This window comes from Vitis vinifera, chromosome 13 (assembly GCF_030704535.1).
Source record: "Vitis vinifera cultivar Pinot Noir 40024 chromosome 13, ASM3070453v1".
Taxonomy (NCBI): domain Eukaryota; kingdom Viridiplantae; phylum Streptophyta; class Magnoliopsida; order Vitales; family Vitaceae; genus Vitis; species Vitis vinifera.
In genome coordinates this window covers 25,280,290-25,296,490 of record NC_081817.1, presented here as the reverse complement: position 1 = coordinate 25,296,490, position 16,201 = coordinate 25,280,290, and the positions used below count along the sequence as shown (strand labels likewise).

Sequence of the window (16,201 nt, the reverse complement as noted above, 5' to 3'; positions counted from 1 at the left end):
CCGTCATTGCACGCCTAACACCTGAAAAACAATAAGCCATTAGAGACATGGGCTTTGGGGGCCTACTGACCTTTGCTTGTCGGGAACTGAGATATGAGCTATGCGAGTGGCTTATATCTTAATATGACTTTACCTACCATAGACTTAATATGGTAACCGACAATGTTGTCACTGTCAATGAAGAGCATGTTAGCTGAGTCATGGGCATCCCTAGCTCTAGGGTTGACGTGGTTATCCTTAAGAGAACAACCCCGTCCAATCGCACATACATTCTCAGGGTACTGGAGAAAAACCTTGAGAATCTGCCCGTTTGTGATGAATTTTTAAAATCATTTTTAATTTTTTCATGTGCCACTCTTTTGGCACCTAACTCAAAGCTTAAAGGAAGCCATGACCTTTAGGACACCATATGGGATGGTGATGTTGGTGTCCAAAGGAATTGGGCAAAGTTTCTACTGCAACACTTAGAAGATGGAATCAGGGAATATCGACAAAAACAACCTACTTACATCCGAGGCTGCCTCATGTTCCTCCAGGTACAGTGAAGGCTCCAACCCATTCTGGAATTAGGATGAACTTAGTTTGCATTTTAATTTGAATGTCATGCTTATTGAAATTTTCTATTTTAATGCTCCTTGTTTCATATACTACCCTTGGACAACTGTTCTACTTGGCATACTTCTACATGCCATCAATCAACGTTGAAGTGACCAGCCCACTAGCTACCGCATGGAGTGACAAAGTAATCAAATGCTGATTAGCAGCTGAAATATCAGCATTCAGTGGTTATAAATATATGCATGTATGCTCTAACTCAACAAAGCTTTCCCTACTAGTTAAATGACCATATTAGCTTATTCAAGTAGTAACCAATTTGTTGATTCTCTCAATGAACTGATGATGCAAGACGCAGGCACAGGAGCAACCACAAAGCACAACCCACATGAATGTACCATTTGTAGCCTCAACCTCTACAACTTCTGACTATGCTACTGAGGTAGTCCTTGCTCACTAACCACTCATATAAGTTCTTCCATACAATGCATATAATACTATTCTAAAACTATTTTGTTTTCCACTATGTAACAGGTTATTGAAGCCCGTGTCATTGATACATCGGAGACTATGCTAAGATTAGCTTCGTCTCTGGTGCGGGATGTTGCAGCATTACATTCCCGCCACAGTGGCTTAGAGGGGATTTCTTCAGTCCCTTGCCCAGAAGCAGAGCACCAAGCTGAATATCAACCAATACGCGAGACACCAATCAGGCAGCCGTCAGCTGATGAAATGGATCCATAAGACAGTTTGGAACCAACCCCTCATTCGCCAATTGGAATGGAACCATCACCGGAAGCCACTCATTTCGAGCCAGTGGCCTCACAGTCTCATGCAGAGGCATCACTTCCACCACAAATGACAGTTGAAAAAGCGCGGAAATGTGATAGGGCAGGTGGGAGTGGCAACCAAGCCCTTAAACCTTCATCTATGAAGAAATTTAAGCAGACTGGTAAGAGGATTGTGAAGCGTCCTCCTACTTGGAAAAGTCCATTTGTCGCCCAATGTGTTAAACAATTCCTTAAAATCCCCAATGCTAATCGAGTAGTTGCGGATTACGCTTTGGCAGAAATTGGTGATCCTAGGTACATTTATTTTTTCTAAAAATCTTTCTTACAATCATTTAATATGTGAATAACTTTACATCATTATGACATAATTCCTTTTATGTCACTGTAGCGAGATTTTGTGCAAGATGTATGAGATGTACATTACCCGAGAAGAAATATCTTGTCTAAATGAAGGGCGGTGGGTTAATTCAGTGGTAAGTTACTTATCCTTATGCTGAATTAAATTAATAATTAATAGGTCATATGAATGCATAAAGTGTTGATGGAGGTTATAAAATATGTTCATTTCCACAACTTTGGCAGATTGTGGCGATTCTCTCTCGCATGATGAATGGACAGCAAGCACCACCAACGCGCGCACACTATTTTGATCCTTTGTTCTCGGCGAACCCTCTAATATCCTAAATTGACAAAGTCTCAAAATAGAATAGTATTTGTTGATGTTTGTATTGATTAACCCCACCATTGAACAAGTTGTTCTGAGCAACCTGAAATCTAATGCAACCAGCCAGGTCATCATGGACAGATGCCGCATGTATTTGGATGCTGATATATTGGGCCATGATCTGGGGACATGTGACATGGTATATAACGATTGTTAAAGTTCATTTCCTTAGTAATATATGCAATGGCATTGGGCATGACTATTATCTTATAACATAAAAGCTAATAACTCTTTAATGATAATGCAGATGTTCATACCAGTGAGAACAATCACTAACACGTGCATGTTGTTAATTTTGCAGCTGGAAGAGTTGATATTCTTTCCTCTTTGCCCTTGAGGTGGGGGAACAACATTAGTGCTGCAACAAGACGATTATCAGTGGCAATCCACAAAGCACTGCATGCATATAGAATTCATATGGACGTGGATGTCTCAACTTTTGTACATGTCCAACCACACCTTGTCCAACAACTTAATGGATAAAATATTCATATATTCTAACCAAAATAGACATTTGTAGTGATTTTTTTTTCTCAGATTTCTATCATCTACATGACAAGCCTAAATGTGATGTGTTATAGGTCCAACTGTAGTATCCTTGCACTAAAGTTCATGGAATTTTGGAATGGGGTGACCTGAACTACTTCAGTGGCAGATGTTAGAGCTGGTTTACACCCTAATTGGTACTGTTTTTTTTTTTTTTTTTTTTACAACAACATGAAATAAGTTTTTCCCATTTCTGTAGGACAAGCTGAACATGTACAGACTCCAGCTAGTTGTGGAATTAGTGCTCAATGAACGCAACAGTGTCAGAGATAAAATTATGGTCTCCTATCATTTGTGACTTCATGGTTGATGATAAGTTTTTTCCTATCTGATGCTACTTACCATATAAAGCAATGCTTGATTGTAGTTTGTCCACAAATGACTGAATTCATATCCTATTATGTGCTGATGTGGTTTTGTTCCCATTCTAAAACCATTATTTATGTTCCATATCTGTTGTATCTTATTAAGTATACCACATCCCATTGTAACAGTGGCAGTTTGGTGATGCTGAATGTCAGAACTTTATGTACAACAATGGGCAATGCGTAAGGGAAAGAAAGACTGCATGGTGATGTTGTTGCTATAACTTACAGGAGGGAGTAATATCAAACTGAGTCATATGTTATCCTCTTTCTTCAGATTGTATGAAACAAACATGGTTTACCATATGATCAAAATTAGGACACAGATAAATCAATTATTCAATCCTCTTCAAATGAGGAGATTCATCACTGTAATAGGGTTGTTCATTAATGTGAAATATTGTATAGGAAAAGGAGTAGGAACATGGAGAAAAGTAAATATTTGTTAATTTATGATGATTACTAGCACTGGTCCGTGGTGCATTGGTGACTTTATGGATAGCATCTGCATTTGTAAGTTGTGATCCAAAGTGAGAGGTTTATTCTGGGGCATCTTCTGTCAATGTTATAGGTAGGTTAGAGGTTTCTTAGGTTTGTTGACCATATTAGAAATAGTTTGTTGATGTACAAATTCCATGGAATATGTTTGTGTTTTGTTTTATTAAGGAAATCCTAATGGAGGTCAAGCATTTATTACATATCCTTTCCATTTTTTCCTTGTTCCATGCTAGTGTCCTCTCCAATTGTAGTTCAAAAATAAGAATCCTTTGTAGAAGCAAAATGCTACAAACCATGGTGACAATTTCAGGTCTCATGGGTGATGGTGAAGACATGGGATGGTATTCGTAAGGATTAATTGAAGACTATTGGCACAGGTGATTTTTTTACATTGTCATGTGCTGAGATGGCCTTAAGCATGTCGATGAAATTCCTCCTCCATATATCACGAGTTTTTTTTTTTCTTTTAGTTAATAAAAATCTGATGAAATCATCTCATGAAAAATAAAGAGAAATCTTAAGGTTTGATATTAGAGAGTGGGTGCAACATGGGTTGTGTGGTGACATATTAATGTGGCAACCTTGCCCGGATATGATGAGAATGCACAACCCACAAAATGTCAACTATCCATTTTGCTCATCATTTTGTGGGCCTTTTAAAAAATTGCCCTTGATTATCACTAATGTTATTACAAATAATTATATTAATAATAATTAAAATACTAATAATAATAATATTAATAATAGTAAAAATAATAATAAGCCATGTGATATATTTAAATTGCTTGTTATGATTTGGATTTCTTTTAAGAAGCAGTCATGAGGTAACTTTCCAGCAAAGACAATCTGAAGTCCTATTAGTTGTGAACTTAGGACACTAATAATAGAGAATGTTGTAAATCACTAAACATAACTACTAAAATAGTGCCAAATCTGAACCATCCATAAATTTGTTGTCCTCATGCTCACTATTTCTTCTAATGCCAAACATGGTAGACATGAATGTGTAGCTAAAATGACTGGATTCGGCCCTTGACAAATCATGGATTTAGCCAAAATGCCATTATTTCTGTTCTCTCCATATTCCTCTCTGGTGCCGTTGAAATCCTCATCATGTTCTTAATATTTGGCTCAGCTCTTAGTCATGAAGAAAATTTCTCCTGATTCTCCGGTCCCCACTTAACATCATTAGGGAAATAAGAATCCCGATGTTGATCTTATAGGACTGGCACTCGCTCTCCCAAAGGAAGAGCATCCTCAGTTGCAAGGGCTATGTAGGGTTCCAAAATGCTTCTACATGTCGCTCATGTTTTGCTTCTAACAATCTATAGGTTGTGATAGAAAAATAAATATATGTTAGATAACCAATAAATTTTTGCTTCACATGATCACCTTCCATATCCAACCACAACCTTTCCAAATCTAGATAAACACCAAAATGAGAAAACAACTGTTTACTTAAATAAATAGTCATAACAAAATATTGACAGAAGAGCAACATTTCTCAAATGTGTAGTAAGGTAGTACCTAAGGTATATTAAGGTAGTACCTTATGGTCATTAAGGTAGTACCTGAGGTGCATTAAGGTAGTATCTTAAATTTCTAATGATTATAGAAGCTATTGAATGAGTAACCAATAAGAACATAACAATGCCATGCTGTAATATGTAATGCAATGAACTAATTGTGGCATAAGTCACAAAAGAGCAATATTTATCGAATGTGCAATAAGGTAGTACCTGAGGTACATTAAGGTAGTACCTGAGGTGCATTAAGGTAGTACCTTAAATTTCTGATGATTAGAGAAGCTACCGAATAAGTAACCAATAAGAACAGAACAATGCCATGCTGCAATATGTAATGCAATGAACTAATTGTGGCTTAAGTCACAGAAGAGCAACATTTCTCGAATGTGCAGTAAGGTAGTACTTGAGGTACATTAAGGTAGTATCTCATGGTCATTAAGGTAGTACCTGAGGTGCATTAAGGTAGTACCTTAAATTTCTGATGATTACAGAAGCTACCAAATGAGTAACCAATAAGAACATAACAATGCCATGCTGCAATATGTAATGCAATGAACTAATTATGGCATAAGTCACAGAAGAGCAACATTTCTCAAAGGTGCATTAAGGTAGTACCTCAGGTTCATTAAGGCAGTACCTAAGGTGCATTAAGGTAGTACCTTAAATTTCTGATGATTACAGAAGCTATCGAATGAGTAACCGGTAAGAATAGAACAATGTCATGCTGCAATATGTAATGCAATGAACTAATTGTGGCTTCAGTCACAGAAGAGCAACATTTCTCCAAGGTGCCTTAAGGTAGTACTTGAGGTACATTAAGGTAGTACCTCAGGTTCATTAAGGTAGTACCTTAAATTTTTTATGATTACATAAGCTACCGATGGAGTAATCGATAAGAACAAAACAATGCCATGCTGCAATATGTAATGCAATTAACTAATTGTGGCTTAAGTCATAGAAGAGCAACATTTCTCCAAAGTGCCTTAAGGTAGTACCTGAGGTACATTAAGGTAGTACCTTAGGTTCATTAAGGTAGTACTTGAGGTGCATTAAGGTTGTACATTAAATTTTTGATGATTACATAAGCTACCGATATAGTAATCGATAACAACAACAATGCCATGTTGCAGTTTGTAATGCAATGAACTAATTGTGGCTTAAGTCATAGAAGAGTAACATTTCTCGAATGGGCAGTAAGGTAGTACTTGAGGTACATTAAGGTAGTACCTCAGGTTCATTAAGGTAGTACCTCAGGTTCATTAAGGTAGTACTTGAGGTGCATTAAGGTTGTACATTAAATTTTTGATGATTACATAAGCTACCGATGTAGTAATCGATAACAACAACAATGCCATGTTGCAGTCTGTAATGCAATGAACTAATTGTGACTTAAGTCACAGAAGAGTAACATTTCTCGAATGTGCAGTAAGGTAGTACTTGAGGTACATTAAGGTAGTACCTCAGGTTCATTAAGGTAGTACCTGAGATCGATGCATTAAGGTAGTACCTTAAATTTCTGATGATTACATAAGCTACCGATAGAGTAACCGATAAGAACAGAACAATGTCATCTTGTACTCTGTAATGCAATGAACTAATTGTGGCTTAAGTCACAGAAGACCAATATTTCTCAAAAGTGCATTCAGGTAGTACCTGATGTACATTAAGGTAGTACCTCAGGGTCATTAAGGTTGTACTTGAGGTGCATTAAGGTAGTAAATTTCTGATGATTACATAAGCTACACGTTGAGTAACCAATAACAACATAATAATGTCATGCTCCAATCTATAATGCAATGAAAGAATTCTGTCTTCATTGATGAAAGATGTCACTCAGAATCCAACAAACATTACAAATTCACAAACACTACCAACAATTTCTACTAACCAGCACATAATTTATGCATTTTAATTCTTATTATTATTATTATTATTATTATTCTCAACAAATATGATTGAATTATCAAGTTTTTAGCCAAAAGATGATCTTGCCTAATTATAGTCATCAATAATTACCATCGGTCTAAAAATCTCAAAAAATACATAGGTTTTCCACTCGATTTCTATATATCTCCAGAACATTCTTTTCACAATAAAAATAAATAAATTACCACTTTCATTTTTTCATTTCATCAGTCTCCAATCCATAAAAAGACTGAGATCGAACATCCGATCATGCACTCCAAAATCCACATGCGCCTCAAGCTATGGCCTCACCAATGCACAAAAAATTCGAAATACAACAACCACTCGAAAATCACTTTTGCGCTCCATTTTAAACAAAAAAAAAATGAGCACAACAACCCTAAATACAAATTAATTACCTTCACATTTTATGTGGAGGTTAGAGAAAAATGCCATCCAATGAGACGAAAACGAGATTTCTTCTTCATGAAGCCAATATATCAGAGGTGTAGTTTCCATTCAGGTTTGCTATCCTAAACCAGATTTTCAATCAACACGTACCATCCTCAAGTAGTCTTCTTAACTGGACGTTGTTTCGATCAAGTGCTCCATTTGGTTCTTCACAATTTCCACAAGTAGCAAAAATTTAGATTGAGGTTTTCAATTAAAGGTTTACACTTTCAAATGTTTGAAATTTTGCAAATTTTGACACCGTCTTCGATCCGGAGGGGTGAGGAAATTGGGACTATCAGGTTCAAATGTTTAGGAATTTGAGAGGAGAAGGGGCTGAAGATAGAAAACTGTAGATTGGAGTTTGGGATTAAAGGCTTCTCAAATGAAATGAGAGAAATTGTTGAAAAATATACAGGATTCTCTACTTTAGTTTGGTGACGGAGTGAAGACATATGAGAGGAATGAATATCAAACGAGAGAGAGGGAAGAAAGAACCGTCTTTTGGAGTTACAGCCCGTGCTGACGTGCCCTGTGGATGCTGCTGACCTGGATATCGGGAGGGGTAATCTTGGTAGAAAAAAGACAAGCGGCTCAGAGTGCATGAAACTCATATAAGTTTCCACATTAAAAGATTTTTTTCATATTTCATAAACCTAGGTTCCAAAAACCATATATTTAACAAATTGGCCCACCAAAACACAACTTTCCCAAAAAATGCTCCTCAACCCTGATAGGTTGGACCTTAAGGTTACCATAAGCCCAATACCAAAACCCATGCATCAACTTAGGCTAAGGTGATGAAAATTGAGTTGGGCTTGGCACAACAACACTTTGTCGTTGTGCATGTCCACTTAGCCACAAAGTCGGCCCCAAGATTCACTTTTCCAGGGAACTTCCATTTGTGCTTTTAAAGCTAAACATTGACCATTCAATGCTTGAGTGTGTATGTCTAGACTGAAGAAAACGACCAAGAGAATTATGGGTTTACAATTGTCATACAATAATATTAATTACTCATGGAATAATTGCGTACTAACCAAAGTTTTTTTCCATGGCAACACTTTGTGGCCTGCAGACCCAACCTGTTCTTCATGTTTTTTACCCTTTCAACAATATTCTGATCTAAACATTAACTATAAACAGACCCTTTAGAGCCTAGGATGAACATCAACAATCCAAGAAACCAGTGAATTAGTTTATACAAGAATTACAGTACTCCTCAAATTTAATAAGCTGCAATGGCGTCTAAACAGTTGAATATTGCCCGTGTAGTCTTCGCAATCATTCTTCTCGCTGTGGCCATGGCAACTGAGTTTACTGTTGGGGATGATCAAGGTTAGACCATTAATTTCGACTACGAAGCTTGGGCCAAGGAAAAAGTATTTTGGGTTGGTGATAAACTAGGTAATGTAGCTTTAGCCTTAAACTGTCACTTTATTTTCCTTTTGTAGTTTCTTTTGATTCAAGCTGCTAAAAGTCTTGTTTTCAATTCTCATACATTCAGTCTTCAAATACACGGTGGGGCTGCACAATGTCTTCAAAGTGAATGGTACTGTCTTCACGAACTGCACTATACCACCAGCAAATGAAGCTCTTACAACTGGAAATGATGAGATTACACTGGCCACCCCTGGAAGGAAGTGGTATATTTGTGGTGTAAAGGACCATTGTGCCAACTACGAACAAAAGGTTGCCATCACTATGGTGGAAGAGTGGGCGTCTCCTGCACCGGCCCCCTCCTCTTCCACCCCCATAGCACCCACACCCAATTCTGCTTATGGGATCTCGGTGTCTAGGTATCAACTTCTGATGGCAACCACGACTGTTGTTGCTTTCCTTCTTGTTTAATCTATTTTTAGAGGATTGCCTTTGATCATCTAGTTAATTTCATTGGTCTAATGGTTTTTTTTAAAATTATTTTTCATACATAATGAAAATGATAGGTTGACGTTGTGAGAGATGGAAGAAATAAATGAAGATCAGTATGTATGAGATGAATTTCATTTGAGTGAGAGTAAGACATTTTTTTTTCTTCTATATATTATTTTTTATCATCTTTATTTAATTGTCTATATAGTCTTTTTCTTTTACTTAAAGAGGAAAAAAAATATTTTTTTGGCGTGAATTTATCAATCTATTAATTCATTTCTAAAGTCGTCTCCATTTACTTATTAGAGCCTATTGAATTTTGGGCTTAGCAAGTTCCCTCATATCTCCTCACTAGGTCACCTGACACCCTAATTCGTCTTGAATTCATAGTCTATCAACTTTTGTTTTAGAGTCATTAGCCATCGGGAAGGATCGCTATATATTTTTATTTCTTATTTAATTTTTTTGCCCTTAAATTAAATAACATAAATGAAGGCTACAAGTCAAAACAGTGAGAATCAATTTTTCAAATTAATAAATAAATAACCGCTTTCATTTAATAAAATTGATCAAAATAAGAGAGCTAACGCTCAATGCCACTACGGGATCGGGTCCACATGCAATAAGCCCTTTGATATCTTGTATCTCTACTTCCTCAACAATCAAAACAAGGTCAACCAACTGTGCTTGCGTGTGGCTCATAGGCTTGGACTAGGAGCTATCGTCAATGGAAGCCAATTGCAAGCATTGATAGGTCATGCTAGAAGTCAAAACTGGCTAGCATCTAGCACGAAGCTTATGATTGGATAAGGAACAAAAGACTCAGTGGACCCGCATTTTTCACGTGCGTCCCCACTCAATCGACGAGACTAGCTTTTATTTGGTGAAAAATTAATTTTTGGAAAAGTCGGAGTCACCACTTATTTTATTTTTATTTTTAAGGGAAAATAAAACAAGAAAGAAAACCCCTAAAAAGGTGACTCCATAATTTTTGGAAAAAGCGTGTCTTTGAAAAACCCGAGCTTAGGTCCGGGGATCAGGTTATCTATTGGGAAGGTACCTTTAAAAGGTAGCACCTCTCTAAGCCCTAAAAAGGTCTCTACTGACTAAGTTGAGGGAAATGTGGCAATTAAATGGTTGATCATGGATACCTAGGTAGGCTAGGTGATTTAAAAAAATAGCATGCCAAACAAGAAAGTCTGATCATAAGAGAGAATCAAAGTGCGTACCTGAACGACTTCTCAAGCACTATCATGAAACATAAAAGTTAGTATAGAAATAGATCACAACATGTGTTTCATCGGAGATAATCAAACAAGCATCAAGGCAATCAAGTATGGCATCAAACATGGACATGACTCATGATAATATACACATTCATGGAATTTTAGAGTTGGGGGGCAAAAAGAGCGTACCTGGTTAGCAGGCATCAACACCTCCATGGGGAACAAGGGTAGCTCAACAATAAATATAAAACAAATTCATAAATGTATATCATCAAGAGGAATTAAAAATCAACTAGATATCAAGCAAACAATATTGAAGAGAATATCATGAATGTCGGGCCCCCCCTCCAAAGCCCTAATTGATTTTGCATGAGTTGATTCTATGAATTCCATTGTTTGGAATCATGAAGTTTGTTCATGCTTGTTGAGAATTGAGAAAATCAAGAAAATGCTTGAAAGTCAAAGAGAATTGTAAAAATGCATGCCAAAAGGGAAAAATGGCAGCAAAGGATTATTAAAATTTGGATTTTATTGCCTAGAAGAAATCTAGAGATGGATTTTTTAAAGCTAGAATCATTCAGTTGAAAATGATTTGAAAATCCAATTCAAGACTGTAAATCTTCAAGCCAATAATCAAATAGAGGAAGAGGTGTGCACCAAGGTGGCCATGTCAGAGCAAGACTTGGGGGTTTAGCTGTAGCTGGATTGCTGATGGTTGTGTGAAGAGGCCTCTGTACATTGCTGGCATGTCTGGAGAAGAGCTGGCCATATTCATTTCAAAGCATGTGCTCACTTGTTGTCAAAATGATTGCCATGGTCGGGGCACATGAGCAACATGTAATGAAAAAGAGGCCACAGCTGATGTTTAGAGAACCCATGATAAAACTTTTATGCAGGTCATGAGGTAAAAATATTGGTACACAATTGAAATCCTCCAGCAGTTTCTGTGCAACTTCTTTCTGTTCACTTGCATCTATTTCAACCTTGAGAGACCCCACATAAATAACGTTTGTTTCAGGGGAGAAACCATCCTTTAAATGCAATAGAAAGGCATCTTTGTCTAAACTAAAACACCATTTGGCAGTCACTTTATCTCTTTCAAAATGCAGCCATGGTACTCTCTGATTTATCTACAACCATGATGCTTTGAAAATCCGCCGTGAGTCCTCTCAAAAATCTGGTGAAGCTCATCTTCAAAAAGCTGTGTTGTCCCCCTTAAAAATCTGGTCATGCTTCTTTTCAAAAAAGGGCCATGCTTCCTCTTTCAAAATCTTCATTCCCCATATTTCTGAATTTAAATTCCAGAAGCTCATGTAAAGATTCATTGGCTGTAGATATTCCTGACAGATGGATTGACTCCAGCATGTAATAACTTTCTATGAATTCTGGAAAGCCGCCATTTTGAAAAACCATAAGTTTTCTATTGCAAGCCAGACCCAATTCCACTACCCCTTGGACTGCCAGTAGCTTCAGAACCTTCATGCTGATGTGTACATATACCATTCCTGATGCCATGAATAAATACCCCAAACTATTTTCAGGACGAACACCATGAGCGAAGCCAAACCGACAACAACCAAGTTTTTGGAATTGGAGCTCATAAAAAAAATGAAATTGCAATTCATTTTTCTAGCATTCCTCTTCTCTGATCCGCCTCAAAGATTTCAACTATACGATGGTGAGATGCATTCAATTCCCAGCTGAAGAAAAAGAAGAAAATCAGCTTATGATTCTATTTGTTTATCAACAACAAGCTGATGATCTCTTTGATGTACAATTTGGATATTCGTAATCCAAATGGGTGAATCCTCTAGCAACACTTCAATACTAAAAAAAGTCTGAATGTTCTGCTCTCTTCCAACTACAGTGGTTTCATCTAGCATTCCGCTAAGAGTGAATAGTTGAGAACATTATGCTTGAAGTTCCTGAATTAAGGACATTTCAGCACCTTGATTCAGGGTAAGTGGCTGCACTAGTGGCGAATTTTCCAAAGATAGCTTTTGTGAGAGTGGATTCCCATGAAGTGAGATGCTGCCCAGTTCCAGGGATTTCTTCCACTAGTTGTGTTTCAATGCCAACTGTAAATTTCTGTAATTCTGAACTCATGGCCCAGCATAGTTCAGACCTATTATCGCTAAACATGGTCTGAATAGGGTCTGAAGTATCAACCACGTCCGGAACAATATCCTTTGAACCACTTTGACTTATCCTTTTGCCTAGAAAAATATCACTTTTCTCTTCCACAACCTCAGTCACTGTCTCTGCAGAGGAACTATTGAATCTTGCAGTAACCTTCTGCACATTCCCTTCAGCACAATCAGTATGTGAACTGGCCACAGAAAATAACACTTGGGAAGACGATCTGTACCGTTTTGCAAGATGCTAAAAAAATTTGTTTGTTTCTTCAACTCCAGATTTTTAAAAGAACCTAAAGCCGCTCCCATTAGGCTTTGCCAAGTGTTTTTAGGAAAACCTGACATTTGAGAACAGCAACCAATGATTCCCCACAGCATAGGCAATTTCACCTCACGGGATGCAAGTCTTCAATTTTGCTTTAGCACAGAATTTAATTCTGAACATGAGAAAGAAAGAGCAGATATTATTTCAGTGTTCGGTGCATGGGTAGTTGCCGGGAACTCCATTCTTTTATTGGAAACTGAGTCTTCACTGAAGAGTCCATACGGCAGTGGAGTTTGAAAAAAGTTGTTGTCATCTTCCTCATCCTTATCTATGCTAGAAACCTCACCATCAGATATTCCACCATCCTCATCTTCATCTACAGAAGTTGCATGACATTCAAGAGAAGTCGATCCTGTTTCTTGATTAGCTGAAAGAACTAGAGTATCAGAATTTTTCCTTGAACCTACTGGTCTAGAAGCCACAGGTCCAACCCCAATACTATTGCTAGAAAAGGCTTCCCTTAAAGATATCCCTTAGGAAACCTTCCATCTGCTTCATCTAAAATAGGTAGCTAAAATCTGATCCTTCTATTCCAGGACTCAAAACTGTGATAAATAGCTCCACAATTCTTTCAATGACTTCTTCCTTGCAAGGTTGTCTTGGCATGCATGTCATTATGCACTCTATTTTCAATAGTTGGAAGATTACTCTTTAGCGAGGTTGCTGATGGGGAAGTTTGATGGTTACTTGATACGCTCCAGAATGAGAAAAAGGGTCTCGGTCATTCCGTCCACTCCTTGCAGAAGCAACCTCTTTAATATCATCTGATTCTTTAAAAAATGATTCATCATAATATTTGTCATCAATCTGTTTAACACCACTATCTAAAAGAGAGAAATATGACTCAGATTCAGTATCAGATGCTTCAAAACCATTCTCATTTTTCTCTCTGGACAGCTCTATTTCCACTAATTCAAACTATCCGTCTAGAACATTTTGGATGGTATCAAATTTTAATTTGCATCTTTCGAGCTTTTTGCGCATCCTATATGGATCTTCAATAGGACAAAGCTGCCATTCAGGATCTTCAGTCAGACTGGTTTTGCGCATTGGAAATATTCCTCGCTCATGTACAAGCTGTTGGAGATAGGTTTGCCACTCGCTTTCAGCATGGAGAACCCATCCATTCTTATATTGACGAACAACTCGCAGCTCAGTAGACATTGCTTCACGAACCAATTTAAGTGCACACCGCCGTTCATTGACCTGCTCTTAGTGTCTCAAGTCTAATTTTGCAATATCCCAATATCTGCACCCCAATTCTTGCTTACGACGCTCCTCCAAACCTTTCATTCTCACCCCATGAAACTTTGCTGATCCAGCAATATGCTGCACCCACATAATAGCAGTACACTGCTCCAATACTTTATTAACAATCTGTTCACTAGTCTAAAGCCACTCAAAGAAAGCAGATAAGCTTCCGGTCAATAGTTTGTCAAAACCACCATGTAGTACATCCAAAAGCTGACCTTGGTTAAGTTTAGAGACTAGAAAGTCTTCTAGTTCAGCCCTGCGATGCACCAATAGATACTTGACAACATCAACTTCCTCTAAAGAGTTTGGGGATGACTTTTCTTAGGTTCAATTTGCAAACCTAAGTGTGAAAGAAAATCATACTCTCCCATACTAATCAAGAATGATGGCAGGAAACAATACAATATCATATGGTTTGTGTTCTTAATTATTGACTGTATATAAGCATCAAGTTGCCTGCTCCCTCTGGAGATGGATAAAAGACCTTTTCCAGGAGCTGCTCCTTCGATTTGTCCATCTTTATTTGCAAGCTGTAGCATAGGCAACAAGAACTCCAGAGTTTTCAGTACAGTGGCACTTTGTATGTGCAGGATCATTAAGTTTCGTAGTGACATACCAACGGAGAAAGCTTGCCAACTCGATATTGCACAATGATTGGTACCTAAGGAAATGGCAAAGGTAGAATTTATTAGAGTACTCAAAGCGAAGAGGCTGAACCAACCGGAATAAGTAACTTCGGAACTCTTCACCATAAGCTCTTCCAAGAACACTGATACAGGGTCTTTATTACTATTTATAATCCTGATTATTTCACGAACAACCACAGAAGTTGGCACTTGTCATTTTAGCGTTCATAAACATCATAAGGCAAACCATTGATCAGGAATTGGGCATATAGCACCTCAGGTTTGATGAAATGCATGTAATTGCGTCAAACTGCTCTACAGGGAACGAGTTTTATCTTTGGATTGGATGCGCATGTCTTTCATATCAACAACGTAGACACCTATGCACCTTAAAAGTTGTGCTGATTGTGGGATGTTATCACCCCACGTCGTCTCCACGTTCACCACCATGAAGGGGTGATCCTGAAGTGGTCCAGCACCCACGTCCTCCACCATGATCCTACTTTTCCGCTGCGTTTTAGGAAGGTGTGGCAAGTCTGCAGAAACGTGGTATGATGGGAGGCCACGGTTATATATTTCTCATGGTCCCAAACTCGAAATCTGCCGTCTTCATTATTCAGTAAAACACCATCCATAGGAGATTATCAGAGTTTGGAAACCAAAAGCTTGAACCGATTACAACAACTTGATCCGATGGCTGGAGGTAAGTGGACTACCCTAAGTCTTTTATAGATTTAATTCATGTTGCAAGTGTTCATTGAATTGAATATATCATGTATAAATTCTACATTTGGTATCAGAGCCTTGCAATTTTGCCTCTGCCTTGGTGTTAGTTGCTTAGATAATTGTTTCCTTTCTGGAAATAAAATCAAATAGAACCAGAAATTGGGTGAAATGGTTCAGCTTTTGTGGTTTACTTCCACCTACAGCCATGCCACCCATTCAACTACGTCTTTTATCTAGATTTTTTCTTCACCATAAAAACCCATATCTTTCTCTCTCTACATACATTTATATATATTTCCAGCTACAGAAAAGTTTTTCATCTGGAAACTACTAATTTAATTTTTGAATTATCATTTAAAATCACTCCATAAGTCATCACCTCCAGTCAACCAAAGGTGGCCATTAACAGTCCATCAGCTCTCTGCCCACTACGCACAGCACCAACCCTACCACCCACGCACAGGCCTTCATGGTATTATTATCGGGGTGGAGGGGCTCACGGGTGGACTGCTTGTGGAGCCAAGCGTTGACTCGGGGATGAAGAGTCAGGGACTGCACTCCAGCGGAACCACCCCATCCCTTTTGTGGTGGCCATTGACGCCATCATGGCTAGCCATGTTGTTCTGGCCGAAGTGTATAAAGGCTATTCTAGCCTAGTGTTGCAGGCGACTGCATGG

At 37.9% G+C, this 16,201-nt stretch overlaps 1 protein-coding gene across 1 annotated transcript; it reads left to right on the top strand.

The window, feature by feature from the left end:
* Window positions 1–8,601: 8,601 nt before the first annotated feature.
* LOC104878020 (blue copper protein-like) lies at window positions 8,602–9,211 on the top strand. The gene is made up of 2 exons (XM_019217951.1): window positions 8,602–8,698; window positions 8,868–9,211. The coding sequence occupies exons 1-2, from the start codon at window positions 8,602–8,604 to the stop codon at window positions 9,209–9,211; spliced, it is 441 nt and encodes a 146-aa protein (XP_019073496.1).
* Window positions 9,212–16,201: the final 6,990 nt, after the last annotated feature.

Excerpts from the sequence above, each read along its gene's own strand:
- LOC104878020 (XM_019217951.1), top strand. The coding sequence starts at position 8,602 with ATGGCGTCTAAACAGTTGAATATTGCCCGTGTAGTCTTCGCAATCATT. Across the intron at positions 8,699-8,867 it reads TACTGTTGGGGATGATCAAG|TCTTCAAATACACGGTGGGG; the intron begins GTTAGACCATTA and ends TCATACATTCAG.